Raw genomic sequence first — 21,327 nt, 5'->3', positions numbered from 1 at the left:
CCGACCAGCAGTTCAACTCTAAGACCATGCAATTGTTCCTAGCGTATGACGTTGGTTGACGCGTTGAATCAAGAATTTATCATCATGGCAGTTAGGTATTCACTACTCCAAGAATCCGCAATGGCATCGATCTCCGGTCGACCAAAGCGAGCCGGGGAAGACTTTATCCCCACAAACCATAACAACGCTGATTCTGATGAGAACGGGCCGACATCTTCAAAAAGAGTTCGGTTTGACCCTCGAAATCCGTCCGCATTAGCCCCAGACGCCTTAGAGGAGGACGCGGTCCTGGATGCCGACGAAATTGGTCATCGAGGACGCCGAGTGCGGCGTAACGCAGTCAACATTGAGGGCTATGATTCTGACAGTGACAATGGGGGGTTTGATGCCCGCGTAGAGGCTAAATCTAGAGCTAATATGAAAAATGCCTCTGGAGATACAGATGATATGTTCGCAGAGTTAGAAGAGGACTTTGCTACTGGTAGATCAGACGATGTTACAACCCCGGGTAACAAGAAGCAAGTCCGTTTCCTACAGGATGATGAGATTGAGGGACAGGTACATGATTCTCGCGCCGGGGGAACTGTTACTCTTGATCTGGATAGTCACGGCAAAATGATTCAAGTGTCACTAGGTGAGGAAGGAGAGAGTGAAAGCGAAGTCGACGAACAAGAACGCGCCAGGGTCGGGTCAGACGTGGACGAAGAGCTGGGGGCTGGCGGAAAAAAAACACACGTGCCACTATTAGATGCCTTCAATATGCGAGCGGAGCAGGAGGGAGGGGCGCTTTGACGAGGCCGGAAACTTTGTTCGCAAAGCTGCAGATCCAGATGCTATTCATGATACCTGGCTGGAAGGTGTGTCGAGAAAAGACATGCGGAAGGCTAGGGAGGCGGCAGAGAAGAGGGAAGAGGAACGGCGAAAGATACAACTTGAACAGGATAGTGTCCTCACAGCAGATGTCTTGCACACATTAATCAGAAATTTGGGACCGGGGGTGAGACAATCTTAGAGTCACTCGCAAGGCTGGGAAAATGTGTCAGGACAGAAGCCTAAGTGGCAGAACAGAAATAGAAACCGACAGAGGGGTAGCAAGAACGGCACGGAAGATGAAGAAATGGGCGAAGATGATCCAGCTGAAATAGCTCGCAAGCGTGTTATCGAGGATGTCACTGGGGCTGCAGATATCCTGCTCAGCCGTGGCCAGTCCGAGATATATGACACCGAACGAGAGCTATTAATGAGGCAATACAAGCGAGAAACAGGGGAAGACTGGGTGGACTCCGCGCGAGCGGAAGATGCTCCATCGAAAATAGAGACAGATGCGTCTCCGCTGTGGGAATATCGCTGGTCCGATTTACGTGATGGAGGAGCGGCTCATGGTCCCTATGATGGTGCTATGATGGAGTCTTGGCATGCGGCTGGCTATTTTGGCGAAGGCGTTGAATTTCGGAAAGTTGGTACGACTGGAGAGTGGAGCTCCAGAGCAAGTTTTACGTGATATATTGATTGCTTATCGATTTCATTTGACGAAACTTGAACTGGTAAAATGGTGACTTGCCAGGATAAGGTTAGTGTATATAGTATTTGAAGACGAATTTACAGAATATATATCTACAACTAAAGTGGTATATCCGGTTTGGAAGAGCGTTCCTATACTCTTCAAAAAGATCTCTGACTCGTAGACATTATTGCATTACGCTATATTACTGATATACAAAGGCCATAAAATTTTGATCTCGGATCCTACACTCCAAAATCAACCACAAATCGCAAGCCCAGAAGAAAGTAGAAAAGGGAAAATCGCAAGGAAAACAATTGTCACGAAAGCAAGGTTCTTAAGAAATTTCCATGGCATCGCCATTGACATAAGAGAAGGTAACATCCCCCTCTTCACCAATAAACCGTTTCTCAAACTCTTTTACGAATTTGACACTTCTAGGTGGGTCGAGAAAAAGGTGAAAACTTCGTTGTACATCCTCTATCCCGACCTCTTTGGATTTGCGCTTTTGGCTCAATAAGGTGGACGTCGCGATAATGTTGCTGGCATATCTCAGGCCTGATTCTTGGCCAATCTTGGTCAACAGGGCTAGCGCGTCTGGGGACAGATCGATCTCTTCCTCTTGAGCACGGATGGCTAATATTTGCTGGATATCCTCCTTGGTGTATGGCTGTGTGCTGACGATGACGACTCTGTCAAGGAAGTCCAGGGGTAACCCATGTGGTGACCTGTACGATGTGCCCCGTATTCTTGCATTTCCACGATTACTCGCCATGATCACGATGGGTGCCAATTCAGCTTCCAGCGCTCTGTTGATGTATGAAAAACACTCGATGTCAAGCATGTGGACTTCATCAATGAACAACACGCCGGGTATGATTTCTGCTTTGCCTTCTTCTTTCCATTCTCCAACTTTTGTATTGATCTGATCTCTGACTTCACTTCGAATTTCGCCAGTGTCCCCGGAAAACAGTGCCAAAAAGCCTTGCGTTCTTGAATTGATCACGTCAATCTCGTGGAGACTGACCGTGTGTACTATTTCCTTTCGGACTTGCAACTCTCCGTCCGGACATTGTACAAATTTTGTATCCGCTCCCATCGCATCGTAATCTCGAGAGCGGGCGTATGAGCGGCCAAGTCTGGTTATTTTACCCGAAGCCTTATCAATAGAAATTACATCTCCAGCCACAACACGCTCCTTTGTCATTGAATCGATCATTTTTGTGCCCATATCGTAGATAGTTTCCATATCCGTGGTTTTTATAGTAAGTTTTCCTTGCTTGTTGCCCTACAATACAACAGTTAGTCTTATCTCCCTAGATAAATAGATCAACCAAGAAAAAAAACCCCCTTATTGCTATTGGTAGGGACGTACGCCAGTCAGAGTTCGATCAATCTGGATTTCAACAACCTCGCCTTCGATTATCTCGCTCTCCTCCTTTATTCTGACTCCGATTGATTTGCGGAACGCTTGCGTCAACGCTTCTGTCTTTGACATTTCCAGCGAGAAGATTTCCGACGATGCAACCATGGTAAACGGGACATCTGCACCAAGCGATTGCGCCATCCCCATAGCGATTGCAGTCTTTCCGGTGCTGGGCGGTCCGGCAATCAAGACTGCACGGCCTGCAATCTTTCCATCCTTTACCATCTGTAGAATGACTGCAGCCGCCTTGCGCGCCTTCTCTTGGCCAACAAGGCCTTGTGAGGAATGGCGTGGTTCAAGCGTGTCCGCATCAACGCCGAGGCCTCTAATATGAGAGTGTGCCGCAATCAGGTTGAGGCCTCTGACTTCCTTGCTCTCCGCGATCGTGGATATAGCCTATGAAAAGGCAAAGCATGAGATAAATGTGGTCTGAGTGGATTGGTCGTTTAGCTGAGAGAACTTACTGCCATGGCAGGCGAGAGAGTACTGCAGAAGTACCCAATCGACTTGGGATTCCCAGGATATCAGTCGGACGTATTCCTTTTATATAAGTTACTTCTATCGTGCAGCAGGGGTGGTAACTGAGAATGCGGACTTTAGTCAATTGCACTCCACGAAGTTGGAGCTAAGCCTTTCTAAATCATTGGCTTGGCAGCACGCATAAATATTATTCCGTTTCCGCCCGCTTCAACTTCTTTGGTGTCATTGCTCTCCCATTCACACCCCCAGGTCACCCGCTCATCCCAGGTTGAGTTGATATCTGTTTCCTCAAGCCCATTCTGCCAAGGTGAGTTGTTTCAGTTCTCAGTGGTCTTCCACTCCATGATTAATTGATTCAGTCTTGCACAGTTGCTTATGAGATCCTATGTTTTGATTCCATAGAAGCACAATGCCTTCGCCGCAAATCTCCCCCACAAGCAGTCCCTTCGGCGGGCCTAACCACGATGAGTCATTATCGAGGGATCCCCGCAAGTCAAGCCCTGATTCACTGAAATTTGATCTTGCGCGCTCTCTTGGAGAATTTGCTTCACACGTGGCATCCATTGCAGCTATCTCTGTCAAGCGAGAAAGGCTCAAAAAGCGGTCGCAAGCGGAGTCGACTGACCTACGCAAGGCCAGTGATCGCAATTTCCAATACCCGTCCGTTGCGAAACGCCTCAAAACCGGAAAAGAGGAGCTCGATAATGAGCTTGTTAGGGTTGATGAAAAACTTAAAATTCATCAGAAAATGCAACAAGAGCTTATCAAAGGTCTAGCCGCCAATTTCATCTCCAGTCAACAACAGGCTCAAAATCGGGTTGAACTTGAAGGTATGAAGAATGACCTGCGCGAGATTAAGTCTGAGCTGCATCGTGTCACAAACTTGCAAGCCGGTATTACGCCTACTCTGGATTCACTGAAAAGTTCGATTCAAAGTAATGACAACAAAATCGCCTATATTGAACAGTGGAAAAGCTCGATAGAGATGGAGCTTAAAAACGTCAGATCTGAACTTTCTACCAAGCAAAACGATCACAAGAATGTCACTGAATCTGTGGTTACAAGTCAGAGCAAGTCTATTGAACAAAAAGAGTGTCAGCAACAGCAAACTTTAGACTCTGATTTGAAATTAACTAGGCATGAGCCCAAGTTGATGGAGCCCTCTGCAAAAGTTCATGAGAGGGATTCCTCGAAACGCCTTGACGCGCTTGAACGTGTGGTTTCTGAGCATGTGAAGACAGGCAGTGAGGTAAGCGAAGGCGCAGAGTCTCTTATGTACTCCCACTCGGAACCAATCACAGATGGATGCCCTCAGTTTGGTACCCCTGCGGAAGTCATGATTCAGCTCCAGAATCTCCGGCAAATTCAAGATGCGAAGGATGAGGCTATAGCGGACGAGCTTGATAAATATGAATCGAGAATTGCTTGTCTAGAAGAGGTGATGAGCAAATTGAAACAAATGGATGGACGGAACGAAACGAACAGTCAAACAGTCAGCACTAGCATGCACCAAATGAACGCTGAACTTGAACGGCTACGTCAGGCAATAAACGGGCTAAGTCAACATGTGGACAATCGATTTCAGCTTGTTGAAAACCAGTCGCGAACTCTACAGGCTCATCAAATTGCTCTGAATTCCCTTGAAACACGGTATAACCACTTGTCTACGGAGCCAATTGTTAAGCAGATGGTTATAGCGATGCAAGAAATGTATCCCCATGCCAGCCTCGTGCAGCAGGAGATCCCAATCATCCACGACAAAATAAACAGACTTACATCTGCTCTCAACTCTGTGCGCGGCGATATCAGTGCTGCCGAAAATACACGATCGGCTTTGATCAGCGACATGACTGCGGAAAGAGATCGAATGACCCAAGAAATAATATCTCTTACTTCCAAGATAGAGGAACTCGGAAGCATACGGTCAAAGCTAAACGGAATCGAGAACGTTTTAAGGTCAAGAATGGATGAGGTTGAAAATGTCGTAGCTACCAATCTCGCATCTGTAATGCTCAACCATGACAAGCGGCTACCACCTCAAAACCCATGATGCAATGTTGTCAGACTGGAACCTCTGAAATTTTTCTGGATCGCAAATGTATGCAGATTTGTAGAATAACTTGGATGTCACTGGAATCTTAACTGGCTCAAGTTTGATACAAATTGATACAAGTTGCCGCATGTGGTGAGTCAATCTGCATTAGTCCTAATATTTTTTATCAAATTGCAATACTCATACCATTCTAAATTTTTCACAATTCTCAAGGGTAATTATTATACACTGCCATACCATAATTACGACGATGAAACCTGGCGTGGGGGTTATGGATTTTCTAGGTCTAAGTTATTTTCAATGCAAATATCGCAAACCGATCACAGAGCATGTAGAGCATCCCAAGTTTTCTCCTCCACTCAGCTTCTTGTCCGTAAAGGGGCAAGTGTGCAATGATGCGTTTCGTGGGCAAACCATTTTCTTCTCAGGATCACATTAACACATTACCTGGGGTGGTCTGGAACTTTAGGTGCCTTGTTTTCATGCAAAATTCCAGTGTTGGTCAACATGAATTCCAGTGGGTAGCCGATATAATTGACAATAACAGAGCTCGCTTTGTTTCCTGAATGGATGAACTCAGACATTAAGGGGGTCTAAGAAGCCGTCAATTTTTGAAGTATTTTCGCTATCCTCCCACAGTACCAGTGGTCTGTCTTCCTCATAATTGATTTTCTTGATCACTGCGACTTGCATCTTTTTGCGATGCATTAGAAATTCAAGAACCTCTTCTCAGCACCCATTTCATGACAGGACAGTCGATTGTGACCATTCTACATTCTATCTCAAGTTATATATTCAGCCATCTACAGTGGCTGCGATGGCCAGCCTCAAGCGAAGCAAAACGATGCCCGCGGATGGACAAACAGCCAAATTCCTGTATACAATCCTGAAGCAGCTCGATCTCAAATCGGTAAGCATGGTGCCCATTTCTGCCCTCTCGGCTCTCTTTACTCTTTTAAATTACAAGATTACAAGCTACTTGCTGACTCGTATGCCAGATCGACTGGAATCTTGTAGCATCCCAACTAGAAATTTCAAATGGCCATGCAGCACGAATGCGCTTTTCTAGGTTCCGCCAACACATGGAAGGAATCACGACAAACAACCGTACTCCGCGCCCCAAGAACAAAAACGTCGACAAAGCGCATTTGAAAAAGAACCGATTTAGCGAGGCCAAGCCAGAACCCATGCTAAAAACGGAGCATACGGTCAAGCAAGAACAAGACATGGATCTCCAGCCAGCAAATGCAAAGTTCATGCCAGTGGACATGACGCTGAAACCACCCCCCCCGGTGCAACAGCCCTACTTGGTGACAACGGTTGCGCCAGCTGATCTTGCGCTCTCGTTTCCCTCCAGTCACCCAGTCGCTGGGTTTCCAAGCCGTCCGCCAACAGTCAAAGAATGGAGTCGAATCAAGATTGAAACGTGTGAGGGCGCGGCTACCACCAGGCCTGATGGACTTGTAAAACGGGAATGAGGCCATGCATGGCTAAACGGGGGAATAGAAATGTCAGTTGAGATAAGGGAGGAGGCGGGGAAATTCCTAGCAGCACAGCAACATGCATGGCATACATGTCTGTGGGTCTACTGTCTTTCAGTCCACTAACAGAGAAACACCATAAACACATTACCCCCATTGCCTAGCGTTGCATCAGAAATCCAAACATAGTAGCACCCCCTATTGTTCATCTCGGATACTCAAAAACAACCTTTCATTCTTCTACTAGCCTCCTGCTACGCGCCTTGTGGCCGTTGTACTCGTGCATTTAGTACCAAATTGGTAACTCCTACTCCGAGCTAGTTGCGCCTGGTTTTTTCCTTTATTTATTTAGGCTTTTTTCTTCCCTGTATCTTGTACAGGGATACCTTCGAAACGTCTTTCGGACCGAAGGTGACGTCTCTCTCAATGACATGCCATGGGGTTGATCATACAATCTAAACATGAAAATCGTTTGACCGTGGCCTGGTGTGTATTTGAATACCAACCTTTTGTTCACCATATCCCAGAATCCTTCCAAAACGTACCTACACCTCAGAAATCTACCTCCGATACTGCTAAAGCTCCTGACACTTAGTCATTACCTCAGTTTCAATATATGTTCCAAACTCCGATTCATCGCGTGATACTTCTATTTCTGTCACAACTGGGAAGTTGAAGGTTGTATTCATCTAATAAATTATTGCCACCCATTGTTGCTGGGGAGTGACTGTGTTCGTTGTTCACTTCGCAACCAGCAATAACACATTCTTCCCCTCAGTTCCATATCTGGTCTTCCTCTCTATTTTTTCTTTCTTGTTTATTTTGAGCTTTCAACGCATCTCGTCTATTTTCTCTCACCTCTCCAAATAATTTGGCATTTTCTCTAAATAACCACCACTCCTATCCCTTCAAGATTTGCTTCTATTAGGATACCTCCAAGGCACTTTCATACCACCAGTTCTTCTCAAACCCAGCACATCATGGCAGATACCAATGACAGTGCAGGTGATGTCGCAGACTCCAAGGGGAAAGCATCTGACGCCATTTTTATGATGGAGTGCTTGAAACATCTACAGACTCCAGCTACCGTGCGTTCCCTCTGACAGACCAATATCGTATTCCTGAACCCTTTCAAGATTTGCTAAAATTCTTCTCAGATCGATGTCAGCGCTGTAGCGAAAGCACTTAAGTACAAAAATCCCATGTCAGTTGCGAACCGCATACGTGAGATTCGAAAGCAGTTCAATTTGCAGCAGCACTTAACCTGCTCCGCAAATTCTGCCAACGGTGGTACAGCTACACCTCGCAAGGGAGCAAAGGCCTCCACCGGACCCATCAAAGCCAAGGTGGAAATTCCCGAAGAAGGGACCGAAGGCGCGAAAGCCGAAAAGGCAAAGCCAGGGCGGAAGCCAGGGGCAAAGCGTGGACGTAAACCAAAAATTGCTGCCGCTGAGGATAACGCGATCAAACACACCGCAAGTAATGACAATAATGAAGCCATTGGTGCTGCCACGGAAGATACCGCTTGATCTCTACGCCTGATCATGCTGCTAGGTACGTTTGATTGTTTTGTAGGCTCAATGGGTTAGCCAACTTACACTTTCCACGCACCAGGTCTTCTCACACATGTGTCGCTCATATCCAGATCACGTACAAGTATGGCCATAACGGATATTAGGGTTTATGGGAAAGGGGGTTTCGTTTTTATGTTCCTTGGGCCCTTTTCCTAAAGGTGATTCTCGATGACGGGTTGCTTTCCAATGTATTTGATATTCGGTCGTTATTCCCAACTTGGCCATACCCTCTTTATGTTTCGGCTCCTAATGTTCAATTGCTCACTATTTTGTCGAGCTTTCGTTGTTAGTGGGTGGTTGATCTCCTGCCTCCAATACCCCATTTTCATACAAGCGGCAGATTTCCATCTGAGGGAGAACAATTATGTGGGTAGGGTAGCTTTCACAATACAAACATCGCGTTTTTAGCATGCCTTTCTAACCCAATAGACTCTATAAGAGATAATAGATTCATGACCTCAGGTTGAAAAATTGCCATGGCCTAGCTGATAGCTACGAATTTATCTCCGGTAATACCAATATAGCTCAAGCTCAATCCCACTTCAAAGCATTTTGGTGAGTTATATATGAATCCCATTATTCACAAAAATACGGGACACATATGTGTTCATCCATTGTGTTATAACTATGTGTGTCTCGAGTGTCATATTTGCCTTTCTTTCAACTTCTGCCTGTTGCCATCTCTTCATTCACCGCACTTGTACCAACCTGTTGGTCTTCTCCTCCCCCCAAAGAACAATTCCTTTAACCCATCGACTGTTCACCACATTTACCAAGACCTATTCATATGTCTCCTCTGTTGCCAACAGGTCATGTCAATTATTCTCCTTGCTGAGTGAGAGTCAATGGCAGGTATGAGATGTTGCTTCAGCATTATAGTCTCAGGTCCTGTGCTGACATTTGCCTCTGATAAGATTTCATTTAGACAACCGTCACTCTTCTCTCACTCCCTGGTCACGTATAGCGAACTGATCTAAACCTAAGACCTCATCCACAAATTTAACTCGTATAATTTCTTTCTTGCCATTGCAGTATCATCTTTCAAATAAACGGAGTGTCTTCAAAATGCCTGCTGCCACCAGTGATGAACAACTTCATTTCTTGCTGAAATGTGTCAAGTACTCGAATAGTGGAAAGGTAACTTTCCATTCGCTTCATAGGTTTCATTTCATCGTATTATCAGACACTATATGCTGGCCTCAGAGTATTTGTGTACTTGCTCACGATGGAGAAATCTTTAGGTGGACTTCGATGAAGTTGCCAGGGAGTGCAACATTGTCAGTAAAGGTGCAGCGTAAGTTATAGTTAGGAACATGCACAGACTTACCATATCATACATTTTCTCATACCTTGCCATTCGATGCACACTCCTTCTCGGTCCCGCTATCTTGTCAAACCCTACTCCTTCGTCATCATGTCACAATGTGACCTGCAATGAGTGCTGACCATCAAACCACAGAGCCAAGCGCTACGAGCGCCTGGTGAAAGCCAACGGCATCAACCCAAATGGGAATCCAACACCAGGAACTGGAACTTCGTCTCTGCAGGAAGCCGGCAACAATGGGCCTACTCCTAAAAAGCCGAGCCCCAAAACTCCCACTAAAGTAAAATGCACGTTTGGCATCAAGACCCTCTCTACCCGGAAGCGCAAGCCTACAGACAGAACCAATAGCACCTCGAAGAGAACCAAGAATGAGATGATAATTGTAGATTCAGAGGACTCCAGCTGGGGCGCCGGCAGTATGGTGAATGTCAAAAGTGAAGATAGTGACGATAATACCCTCGATGCAGATCGCAGAACACCGATGAAATTCCGCAACGACCCATTTTTGTCCCAAGGTTCCGGGGTTGGGGAGGGGAGTATCCACCGTGAGGATGGAGAGTTGTATAGTGAATTTTGCGCCATAAATTCCACAACTAAGAAATGTGTTTCAGGGGAACCGGGTGAGAATGGGTTAGACGCGCATGGTGGCAGTGAGTGCGATATTGCTGAAAATGGAGTATTTGGAATGCTGGGCTGCAGCGACGAGGCGTGAGGTGGAGGTTAACAAACGTGGTGTATTATACAGGCAAGAGGTAGCTTTTCTCGCAGCGGGAGTCCTAGGCAGTTTGATCAAATTGGAGAAGATTGGGGGCTTGCTTTCATATTGCTTTATGATGATTCCACCTGGTATAATACAGGTTGGGACAAGGAAAAAAAATTTTTGTTGGTTCTGGAATCGGGTTGAAAATCGCGAACGCGGAGATATGTGATCTAGGAAAGGGAGTGACGGAAATGGATTTTGGGCATGGAGCTTGATAGGAATATGGATTCATGGTGCTGAGAGGAATTGAAAACAGAGTAGATGTCTGGAAATTGGTCATTAAATCAAAAGGACATCCTCCAATTCTCTCCACTGCTGACATTTGAAGGGCGAGGCCAAATGGAATTGCGAATTTGCTGCAGGAGGGACGCCGCTTTGCACTGCTATCAGAGCTCTAAGAGAAGCAATATTTTATCGTCAGAAAGATGGATTAACTCAAATCTTGTCATTGACCTTTTTATGGCGAGGCCAAATCTTATCGGTTTTATTCCTTATAAATACAACTATTTTTTCATGTAATTAGCTGGAATAGCTAACGTATTTTACCACGACCTTGCGCACACCACGACCTTGCGCAGAAACTGTCGCAACAGCACGCAGCATGAGGATATTTTGGGTTAGAGCATGTTTGTAACCCCAAATTAACCTGGTTATTTGTGGAGGCTCAGTCACTCAGTCATCTCAGTCACTGCAGATAATCTACTTATTTCCTGAGATACATATTTTATATTCTATCTCAGACTAACTAGTTATTTTAATACAGATTACAAATTCATTCAGAACTAGCACCCTACTGCGGACTATCAACCAATCACAGCACAGCAGGAACTTCTATAACGACTTAAAGTTCACAAATATCTAAATATCTCCCTTTCCATGTATTGGCTTCCTGTAACCCAGTATGCTTTTCACTGCCCGCAGCTCATTACTCCGCTCTTGTAGTCTCCGTCCGCCATCTTTCGAATTGCAAGGGCTGTTTTCTCACTCATCGTGTACCCAGTGTGGCAGCATGTCAACTGCTACAAGTGGATTATATGAATGTGCCATTGATGTCGAGGATCCAAACGGTTATCACACGGGTCGCTACTTTTCAGTGACATTGGGGAATGAGTTTAAGGGTGGTAGATATCGTGTTCTGCATAAACTTGGGTGGGGTGGATTCGCAACTGTTTGGCTAGCGAGAGATAACCTGTATAGCTGATTCCGTCTTCGTAACTGGAATGACAAAGCTGGTGCTAAATGACAAATAGGACCTACTCCAATGTGGCCCTGAAGATTATCAATGTGAATGATAGCTCCCATGAGTTCAAAGTTCTACACCACCTCCAACATTCCAGCGTTGCCCAGGCAAATGTTGGCCACCCAGGTCGTGCTTCAGTGCTCCAGCTCCTTGACCACTTTGAGCTCGCAACTCCCCACATGGGTTTGATATTCCCGGTCATGGGTATGGACCTTCGTTCTCGGATAGACGCCCAACACGGGCAACGCTTGCCAAAGCAGGTTGCGCTAAACGTCTGTTCCCGAGTAGCCCTCGGTTTGGATTATCTCTGGAAATGCGGCATTGCACATGGAGGTAAGCAAGCAGCGATCTAATGACATGAAGAGTGCCATTGCTCAGAGATATGAAGATTTATATTCTAAAAATGTCCTCTACTCTGCCCCTGCCGTATCTCAACTATCGGAAGATGAGATTATGCGTTCCTTGGGGAAACCAGTGACTGGCAGGGTTCGAATGAAAGACGGTCAAAGCTCTTCGCCTTCGATGCCTCCTTACTTGGTCCGACCAGTTTCAATCCGCGGTGACGATAGGGAGGTTAGAATTGCTGACTTTGGGAATGGTAAATATTCTAACTTGCCAAAGGGTTTTTCACACTACTAACATGCATATAGCATTCTTTCACGAAAACCCACCAAGTCACTTATCCACTCCTTGGCATGTGCGCGCACCCGAGTCAGTCTATATGCAACCTTTGGATAAGAATGTCGATATGTGGAGCGTTAGCTGTTTGGTCAGTATCCATCCGCGTCAAAAGGTGTCAGAAAACTGCTGACAGAAATTACAAGAATTTCGAAATTATTACAGGAAGGACATTCATGGATTCTTTCTTGGCAGACCGGATGGACATGATTGTTGGCTTGAAACGAGTCCTTGGACAACCACCATCAAAGTGGCGTGACGGCTTGGAAAGCAATGTTCGAGATATACTTGATAGTACCCCCGCCAGAGATATGGGATTCTACCAATATCTTGAACTTAACTACAACCAGGATGATGTTAAGCTCTTAGCTCTTGACGGCTATGAAGACGAAGAAGGAATTCCTATCGAAGAATCTGAGAAGCTGCCACCAGAGTTTACTGAGATGGACCTGGTGTCTTTGACAGAGATTTTATCTGGACTGCTCAGTTACGAACCCCAAGGGAGAGGTACACCATCCTCGCTACTCAGAGCTCTTTCTCGTCTGGATAAGTCATATGATTGATTGGCGAAGGCTCTTAGTATGGGAGCGAGTCGAGTGGTTCGCCATGTGGATGTTGGGGATGAAGGCTTTCCGAAATGTGGTTTATAAGGTAATGCTTTTAAATAATATGAGTGTAGTGCGAGGGCTCCTGATTTCAAGTAACCGAGCTGCGTAGGTGAAGACAGGAAGCCAGCAAACTCGTCTTCGTATAACTAATGCAGTAAATATCCAGAGCCAATGCAAAGACAATCAGACAACTCTCATTGAAGGTTCTTCTCCTCAATGATCTCAATTACTCAATTTGTTCTCCAGACTCGCCATCTGTCACCTTTTCTGGTCTCTCGTCGAAAATTTTGAATGATTCATACTCCTCTCCCTTGTCATCTTTTGAGTAAATATGGACTGGGCGAACTGTTCCTTTGGCTATCATTTCTGCCGTTTTTATATGCAGGGTGATATGGTCCGATGGTCTGTGTGGCTAGTATGCACCGTGTTCCTTCAGAATGTCAGTTCGCAATATATCCACTTTCCATTTGGGATACAGACTTGATAACACCCCAGATGAAGGAACCGTAAGTTGAGAGACTTGAATCTTCAGTGAAGCTGCTGACGGTGACTCGCGTGTTTCTCCGTTTAACCGGGTTGTTCTTTGGCGCTTGGCCTTTTGCCCATCGTATCGCTTGCGTCAAGGCATTCATCGTGAGGCTCCTAAACCCTTCAGAATTCCGAACTCTGTGAGCAAGAGAGAATGCTTCATATACCTGGTTGTATCTTCCCTGCCTTCAAAGGTTGTCCGTAAAATCGGCTGGCCCAGTATTCCGAGAATCACAACGGCGATGCACTAGATAAGTCTGCTCACAGCGCCTTGAGAAGATGACAAAGGATGCAAAGGGAACCAAAGCGTAGGATTTTACCTATAAACGAGGCAACAACAGCCATGTTACCCCGCTTGTGTTGGCGGCAGTGAGCAGCCTAGAACGTGCAGGCGTGGCTTTCAAGTTTTGGACATAAAAGGATGCTTATTGCTTGTGGTTCAAGGTAACAGAATGTATGCATGAACACTGCTATGTCTCGGAACCATCTCATTTGATTGGATCTAGTGAACCCAGCTATGCATGGCACATATGGAGGCAGTGACACTTGACAAAAGTGCAGCCTTGTTCTCGTAGATACGGGGAGAAAAAGGCCATTTAGTAGTAAATCCACTTGAGAATTTGAGAACGATGGAAAATAACACTCCATAGCTCCCCTCTATCCAAGCCAGGAACACTGGCCTCGAGGTATATCCGCGAGCGTTCTTCGGCGCTATGTTTCAATGGGACTACCTCTGGATTAACACATTCGATGATGCGATTAGATTCTGCCTGGTGGAAACCCCTGGTCTTGGGACGATATAAAGCCATTGATGACAGTAGCGCCTGCCACGCCATCGCAGACTTGGAAGCAGCGAATCGCAAAGCTTTAAGTTGCGCGTTGGCCAACAGCATGGAATTGCCTCATAGGCTATAAGAGTTTATAAAAAATGAAACATCTATTATAAATTATGATCTATGAAACTAGACAACACAATGCATTTAAATGAGATAATGAGATAAAATGAAAATACTGATAAGAGAACTTATATTTCAATTATTAGGCAGAGCGGAGTGAAGTCTCTGAGAATCATATAAAGCCTGGGGGACTCAACAGTTGCTTCATTTTGTGGCTGAACTGATTGGATGTCAATGTGTTCAAAAATGAGGCTCAAATCTCAACAATTTTATTGATTTAGAAGTGATTTTGACACCTGTGATTGGTCTAACTGTTGAAAAAAATCTCCACTTTGATTTACGCTGGTATACCCCTTTATTTTCGTTAGTGGCACCCTAATATTTTAGTGCCCTACTAACCATCATTCTGGGGGGGCGTGTCCTCAAATATCCCCATACAAATCAAAGATTCAGCTTCTCATTCTTATTTTCTTCATACACAATATCTATACTCATTCTCTTGTTAAGATGGATTTACTTGCTGCTCTTGAAGCTTCTGCATCTCTAGAAGCTTCTATTACACCTCCTACAAAGCAATTAACTCATGATCAATGTTGAGATATCCTTCTTCTTCACAGTCTTGGATGGACCTATAAGAGAATATCCAATCATCTTGAGATAATCTATCAAGAAGTTCAATACACTTGTGAACTTCAAGTAGCTACTTCTAAAAGACATGCTGGCTGTCCTAGTCAACTCAGTGATGAGCAGTTGAATGAGATTGAACAGTTTATTACAGCTTCCAAAGTCAACCATCAAATGTCATATAAAAAGCTTGTTATTATTCTTCATCTTGAGATCAATGAGAAGTGTCTGAGCTGAGCATTACAGAGAAGAGGTTATTCTTGCAGAATAGCTCTACACAAGCCTTCTCTATCCATACAAGTTCAAGCTATTCAACTTCAGTGGGTATTGGATCATCAACATTGAACTTTTAAACAGTGGTCAATCATTCTTTGAACTGATGAGACTTGAGTTAAATCTGACCACTATACAAGAATCTGAGTGACTCACAAGGCAGAAGAATCACTGAATCCTATCTGTTTAATGAATAAGATTCAGAGAAAAAGAGGATGAATGTTCTGGGAGTCTTTTAATGATATTACAAAGAAGCCTTGTCTATTCTGGAAAAAGGATTGAGAAACAATCAATAAGGTTGGTTACAATATGACTATAATACTCAGTATAACAGTGCTAATCTATCATCTTTTTAATCAATCTAGACATCCTATTGCAAATGTATAGTCCCTCTCATTCATGGATGAATACAAATGAATCCTAGGTTGAAATTGATACAAGATGGAGCTCCAGAACATACTGCAGCAGAGACTTCTCAAGATCTTCAGAAACATGGAATCACTTCTATAGATTGACCATCATATTCTCCTGATCTGAACTCAATTGAAGCTGTATGGAACCTTATGAAGTAGTGAATACAGAAGAATCATGGAAATGAGAAAAATCTTTCTTATAATACACTACAAGAGGTGGTTAGAAATTCCTGAGACTCTATAACAAGAGAGCAGCTACAAGAGCTTATTGCAGAGATGCCTGCTCACTGTCAGACAGTTATAGAGACAGGGGGTGGCTATACAAGATATTAATATGATATTCATTCCATCTAAAGATTCTCTATGATGATGAAAAACACACTGAACACAAGAATGCCACATAAACCCCCAGAATGATCATTAGCAGAGCACTAAAATATTAGAATGGCTCTAACGAAAATACCGGGATCTACCAGCGTATATCTGTCTACTTTTATCCGTTGATTGCTAATAGAATAGAGAATTCTAACTATCTATCTACCAACCTGCTTAATATCCAATCAATTGATGATAAAATATAAAATGCTAGCTATTTATCTATCTCTCTATCTATCAATCAATTTGTCTGATCAATATTCAACCACTCTCTATAAAAATAAACATTCATTATCTAACTTTTCATTTATGATTTATGTGCTTATCTTTAGAAAAGAGGTTAGAGACAGACTGCTTCTAGTAATAATCACAATGATGATAATATTGATAATGAAAATGATATTGATAGTGATTAGTGTTGTTTTTTTCGCGGGTCGGGTTGAAAAAGTGGTTGGGGTTGCCCGATTAAACGGGTTCCGGGTTCACTTAACTAAACCCGTGAAACCCGACCCGGGTTTTTAGGGGCGCTTAGGCGCGCCTATAGTGGGTAACGTGCCTAAATTACTTAACTAGGTTTAGTTAAGCCTGGGCATGGCCCCCCTAAGCGCGAGCGTGTTATTTTCGCGGGTCGGGTCGGGTTCGAAACCCGCCGGGTTAGCCGGGTCGGGTTCACAACACTAATATTATTAGTGATAACAGTGATCACTGCTTAGAGGATTTATACTTAGATTTATAGATTTAATTAAATTTAGTTGAGTAATTTAGACACCATACTCACTATCTAGATCTTCAAATGCTTCTAAAAACCCAGGTTGAATTCATGAGATTAATTATCTAAATCTGAGATTCTGTTCTTTCAGATCACTTTTCCCACTTTTTCAATTTAATCTATAATAAAACACCATTAATACTAGCAGCTTAATATAAGGATTTAAAGTGTGGGAGCTTGAAACTCACAATATTATATTCAGAGTCAACATCTCAACTTTTTAAACAAAGTAATATACATCTATTTATCTTTAGATAAATTTCATATATGACTTTACTTATTTTTTCTCAGTTAAAAATCTGCATTGTATATATTAAATTCTATCTTTTATTAAATTTTCTATGTTTTTAGTATATTTATAGTTCTCACACTATGGCAACTGATAGTTGCATTGTATAGATGATGGAATGCTTGGCCACCAGCCACATCTGCTGTGATTAAGGTTAGATGTATATATCACTGGAAGCACAACCATGTAACATATGATTATGTTAGTTTTCTGCTGTAAATAGTCCAGTGATCGTACTGTTATTTATCACACAAGCTTTATAATAGAGAAGGCAGTTATAATACTTAGCGTCTGCTTATAAATATGTGATAATGTAGCACTCACTATAGCTACTAGGTTAATCAAGGTGAAAAGCCAATGTAATTATTTGTTAAATGGTTGCTCTTATGGTGATATTGTCAGAGATGATATCTCATATATCAAGAATCTTGTAACATCTCACTATTTGACACCTGCAACATTTCACTATATGAAACCAAGCACTGCCTCACTGAACCTCACTTAGCATTGCCCCTCTTATGTGATTGAGCATTCTCTTTCTTCTAAATACTGCCTAGTTATAATCTAATTATCGGAGTTAGAATAAGCAATTCAATTATCTATTGATATTCAGTATTTGGGTCAATATTCGAACATTAAACAGCTCCGACAGATATATATACCCGTAGGTGTGGCCTGGCCGACAGCGGCCATCCATCCCACCATCTATACAGCGCAACCACTTGCAGCATAGTATGGTAACCACAAATATAGATGTTAAATGTGCTTGATCATTACATTGACTAATAAAATTGAATAGTTGCTAATATTATTTCAATAAATTCAGCTAAAATTTATCCTCACAATGAGCCACATCATTTAAATCAGAGTAAACACAATTACCACATTTCCGAAGGTAGCATTCATGATGCCATTTACATGTAACTTCATGGCAATGAATAAACCGATTTTTTAGCAAGTTTAATATAAAAGAAGATTGTTGAATGTTATTATAATCATTTAAAGTATTAGAATGTACAAATTTATGAACATTCATATTTTGTTTATAAATAATCTTTGATAAATTGTTTATCTCCTTTTATGCAAGGCTTTAGTACTTATATATGCAATATAATTATAGAAAGTATTTGGTTATATAATAAATAAAAGAAAAAATGTGTTGATTTAATTTAAAATATTAAAATAAACTTACTGTTGCTAATGTCTGTGGTATCATTAAAGTAAAATTAAAAATAAAAGAAAAAAAAAGTAAAATAAGATGCATAATAAATATAATAATCAGCTTGATTATTTTTTGTAAATATTAGAATTTTTATATCAGTCTATTACAACTATATTGAAGCTACTATATAACATTTATATAAAATATATTTAATTATTAAACAAAGTTATATAAAGTTTTTTAATTTAAAATCCTTTTTAAAAGTGGCAATATTAGTTATTAAAATTGATATTAAAGTCCATATACTGTTAATTTCACCACAAACTTGAAGTATATTATATAATTAAATAGAGCGAAGCAGAGTTTAATTAAAATCATTTGTAATATTATAGTAAGTAAATTTTTCACCCATTAAAGTTTGATACTAACTGCTTCTTTTTTTCAATTATATTTATGAGCTACTGTCACTGTGAATGAATGTTATTAGATTGCATACAATGGAGAACTGATTTTCAACTAGATTACAATTGAATCAAATAAGCCTCTATTCTTACCTTTGAATTATTTGCCTTTTTATTTACCACATGTTCACATCTCTATTGCTCACTATGTAAAAGGATAATGTTGTTGTATATTTGTTAACTAGTAGTAATCCATGCCTACTACCCCGCCTTGCTACGGCATGGCCACAAAGGGTGCCTGCCGCCTAGACTGGCCGTGTGACCATGCATGGGACTGGGACCAAATTTTTCCTCAGTCCCATTATTAGATATCTTAGTCCTGATCCCATATAGTGTTTAGTAAATTAGTCACTTTACACTGTTTATATTATAAATCTAGTCCCAGATCATGTTTTACTAATAAATTAGTGATCCCAGTTCCATTTGATCCCATTTTACAAAATGGGACCAAATGGGATCATGATTTACCCTATATAGATTGGCAGTGATAGATTAGCAGTGATAGATTAGCAGTGGTAGGTAGGTTGGCAGCGGTAGGTAGGTTGGCAGTGGTAGATAGGTTGGCAGCGGTAGGTAGGTTGGCAGCGATAGATTAGCAGCGATAGATTAGCAGCGATAGGTTAGCAGTGGTAGGTAGGTTGGCAGTGGTAGATAGATTGGCAGTGGTAGATAGATTGGCAGCAGTAGATAGATTGGCAGTGATAGATTAGCAGCGATAGATTAGCAGTGATAGATTAGCAGCAATAGATTAGCAGCAATAGATTAGCAGTGATAGATTAGCAGTGGTAGATAGATTGGCAGTGGTAGATAGATTAGCAGCAGCGATAGATTAGCAGCGATAGATAGATTGGCAGCGGTATAGATTAGCAGTGGTAGATAGATTGGCAGTGGTATAGATTAGCAGTGGTAGATAGATTGATAGTGATAGATAGAGGATTTAATAGTAAGTCATCAGAGCATTGAGTATTAAGTAAGATAGAGATAATATCTCCATCAATCATATCATCAGATTGATGTATTATATAATCATCAGAATGGAATTAAACTTGAGTCAAAATTATAATTAGTCTTAGATTATATTTTTATTTTTGATAATCAGTTACTTTATATAGAATATCAAGATTTTTTAGTTTCATTTCATTTATATTTTAATAATTCTAGTTATTTTATACTTTTATTCTGATTCTGATCTTACTAAAATAATATCAAGAAATGAACTGAAATCAAATCAAATTAAATTAAATATGAAATTCATGATTTCACTGATTAGTCTAATTGAGACAAGTAAGAATTTATAGATATTGAGTGTGATGATATTCTTTATAATAAATACAGATTTTCAGATTGAATAATTATATTCTATTTATTTGATAAAATATTTACAGTGATGATAATTGATTCTATTGCTGAGAATTACTTTAATTTCTTATTTAAGTTTATTATCTTCTTCTATAATAACAGATAATTGTCAGTTGAAAGTCTTTTATAAAAGAAATAGATTCTCAGCTGTAAATTGAAATAGATTTATATAAAAAATATTATAAATATCAGATGAAGTATTTAGTTGATAATTATAAATATTTAATACTTCTACTATTATATATTTAATATAATAGTAATTCAGTATATATAAAAAATAATCTGTTTTTATATTTCTGAGATCTAATCAAATTTTATTTTTTATATTATATTAAGTTATAAAATTTCTTCTGATATTTATTTAATTTTTATAATTCTGCTAAGTACTAGTTATTAAAGCTTTAGTTTATTTACAGATTTTTTTAAATTTATTAACTATATTCTCTGCTGCTTACACAGAACTGTAAGTATATATAATCTCTCAGAAAGTTTCAGAGAAGTTTAGAATTTCTAAATTATAATTATATAGAAGAAAAAATAAATTTATATCTATTGTAGTAGAATTTTGACTATTTATAATAATTTTAGTATATAACAGTAAATTACTTCAGTTATTTTGTATATAGTTGTAGAACTTTTAGAAAATATTTTTAATTATTTATATTATTCTTTCAGTAGCTTCATCAGTTTCTGAATAGTATACTATTAATAACTTTTATTTAATTTTTAATAGCTAGTATATACAGATTCAGAGTGCACTGATAAATTAACTATCTCTATTTAATATAATAAATAAAGATAGACTGTATATATAATAGAATGAGTTTCTGATAAAAATATCTGTAATAATTTCAGTATTTATTTTATTGCAGAGTTATAATATTATATCTTTACTAAGTTAATCAATAATAATCAGAATATTTATAGAATCTCTGTTTTTAAATAAAAAAACTATAAAATTAATAATTATATTATATTATATTTATTTAAAGATGAGTAGTAGCTTCAGTATTTCTTTTTAATATTTATATTATACTATCACTGAAATCCACC

General features: G+C 40.9%; 8 protein-coding genes across 8 annotated transcripts; 6 read left to right on the top strand and 2 right to left on the bottom strand.

Annotated features, from left to right (window-relative positions):
• Window positions 1-84: 84 nt before the first annotated feature.
• HCBG_08777 (uncharacterized protein) lies at window positions 85-1,535 on the top strand (the record flags this gene model as incomplete). The annotated part of the gene is made up of 3 exons (XM_045435826.1): window positions 85-696; window positions 749-857; window positions 1,044-1,535. 3 exons carry the CDS (start codon window positions 85-87, stop codon window positions 1,499-1,501), a joined length of 1,179 nt encoding a protein of 392 aa, XP_045283355.1.
• Window positions 1,536-1,675: 140 nt separating this feature from the next.
• Window positions 1,676-3,445, bottom strand: HCBG_08776 (RuvB-like helicase; the record flags this gene model as incomplete). The annotated part of the gene is made up of 3 exons (XM_045435825.1): window positions 1,676-2,789; window positions 2,877-3,323; window positions 3,392-3,445. 3 exons carry the CDS (start codon window positions 3,395-3,397, stop codon window positions 1,839-1,841), a joined length of 1,404 nt encoding a protein of 467 aa, XP_045283354.1.
• Window positions 3,446-3,816: 371 nt separating this feature from the next.
• On the top strand, window positions 3,817-5,661 carry HCBG_08775 (uncharacterized protein; the record flags this gene model as incomplete). Its single annotated transcript, XM_045435824.1, has 1 exon — window positions 3,817-5,661. One exon carries the CDS (start codon window positions 3,817-3,819, stop codon window positions 5,455-5,457), a length of 1,641 nt encoding a protein of 546 aa, XP_045283353.1.
• Window positions 5,662-6,277: 616 nt separating this feature from the next.
• Window positions 6,278-6,938, top strand: HCBG_08774 (uncharacterized protein; the record flags this gene model as incomplete). Its single annotated transcript, XM_045435823.1, has 2 exons — window positions 6,278-6,370; window positions 6,459-6,938. 2 exons carry the CDS (start codon window positions 6,278-6,280, stop codon window positions 6,936-6,938), a joined length of 573 nt encoding a protein of 190 aa, XP_045283352.1.
• Window positions 6,939-7,921: 983 nt separating this feature from the next.
• On the top strand, window positions 7,922-8,470 carry HCBG_08773 (uncharacterized protein; the record flags this gene model as incomplete). The annotated part of the gene is made up of 2 exons (XM_045435822.1): window positions 7,922-8,029; window positions 8,099-8,470. 2 exons carry the CDS (start codon window positions 7,922-7,924, stop codon window positions 8,468-8,470), a joined length of 480 nt encoding a protein of 159 aa, XP_045283351.1.
• Window positions 8,471-9,580: 1,110 nt separating this feature from the next.
• HCBG_08772 (uncharacterized protein) lies at window positions 9,581-10,551 on the top strand (the record flags this gene model as incomplete). Its single annotated transcript, XM_045435821.1, has 3 exons — window positions 9,581-9,652; window positions 9,757-9,809; window positions 9,975-10,551. 3 exons carry the CDS (start codon window positions 9,581-9,583, stop codon window positions 10,549-10,551), a joined length of 702 nt encoding a protein of 233 aa, XP_045283350.1.
• A 1,057-nt stretch (window positions 10,552-11,608) lies between these two features.
• HCBG_08771 (protein kinase) lies at window positions 11,609-13,080 on the top strand (the record flags this gene model as incomplete). Its single annotated transcript, XM_045435820.1, has 4 exons — window positions 11,609-11,790; window positions 11,850-12,172; window positions 12,490-12,608; window positions 12,664-13,080. The coding sequence occupies 4 exons, from the start codon at window positions 11,609-11,611 to the stop codon at window positions 13,078-13,080; spliced, it is 1,041 nt and encodes a 346-aa protein (XP_045283349.1).
• A 271-nt stretch (window positions 13,081-13,351) lies between these two features.
• Window positions 13,352-13,998, bottom strand: HCBG_08770 (uncharacterized protein; the record flags this gene model as incomplete). The annotated part of the gene is made up of 3 exons (XM_045435819.1): window positions 13,352-13,537; window positions 13,602-13,767; window positions 13,919-13,998. The coding sequence occupies 3 exons, from the start codon at window positions 13,996-13,998 to the stop codon at window positions 13,352-13,354; spliced, it is 432 nt and encodes a 143-aa protein (XP_045283348.1).
• Window positions 13,999-21,327: the final 7,329 nt, after the last annotated feature.

This window comes from Histoplasma capsulatum (genome assembly GCF_000150115.1).
Source record: "Histoplasma capsulatum G186AR genomic scaffold supercont2.18, whole genome shotgun sequence".
NCBI lineage: Eukaryota > Fungi > Ascomycota > Eurotiomycetes > Onygenales > Ajellomycetaceae > Histoplasma > Histoplasma capsulatum.
Note: the sequence above shows the minus strand (reverse complement) of the source record. Positions and strands in the feature narration are given on the sequence as shown.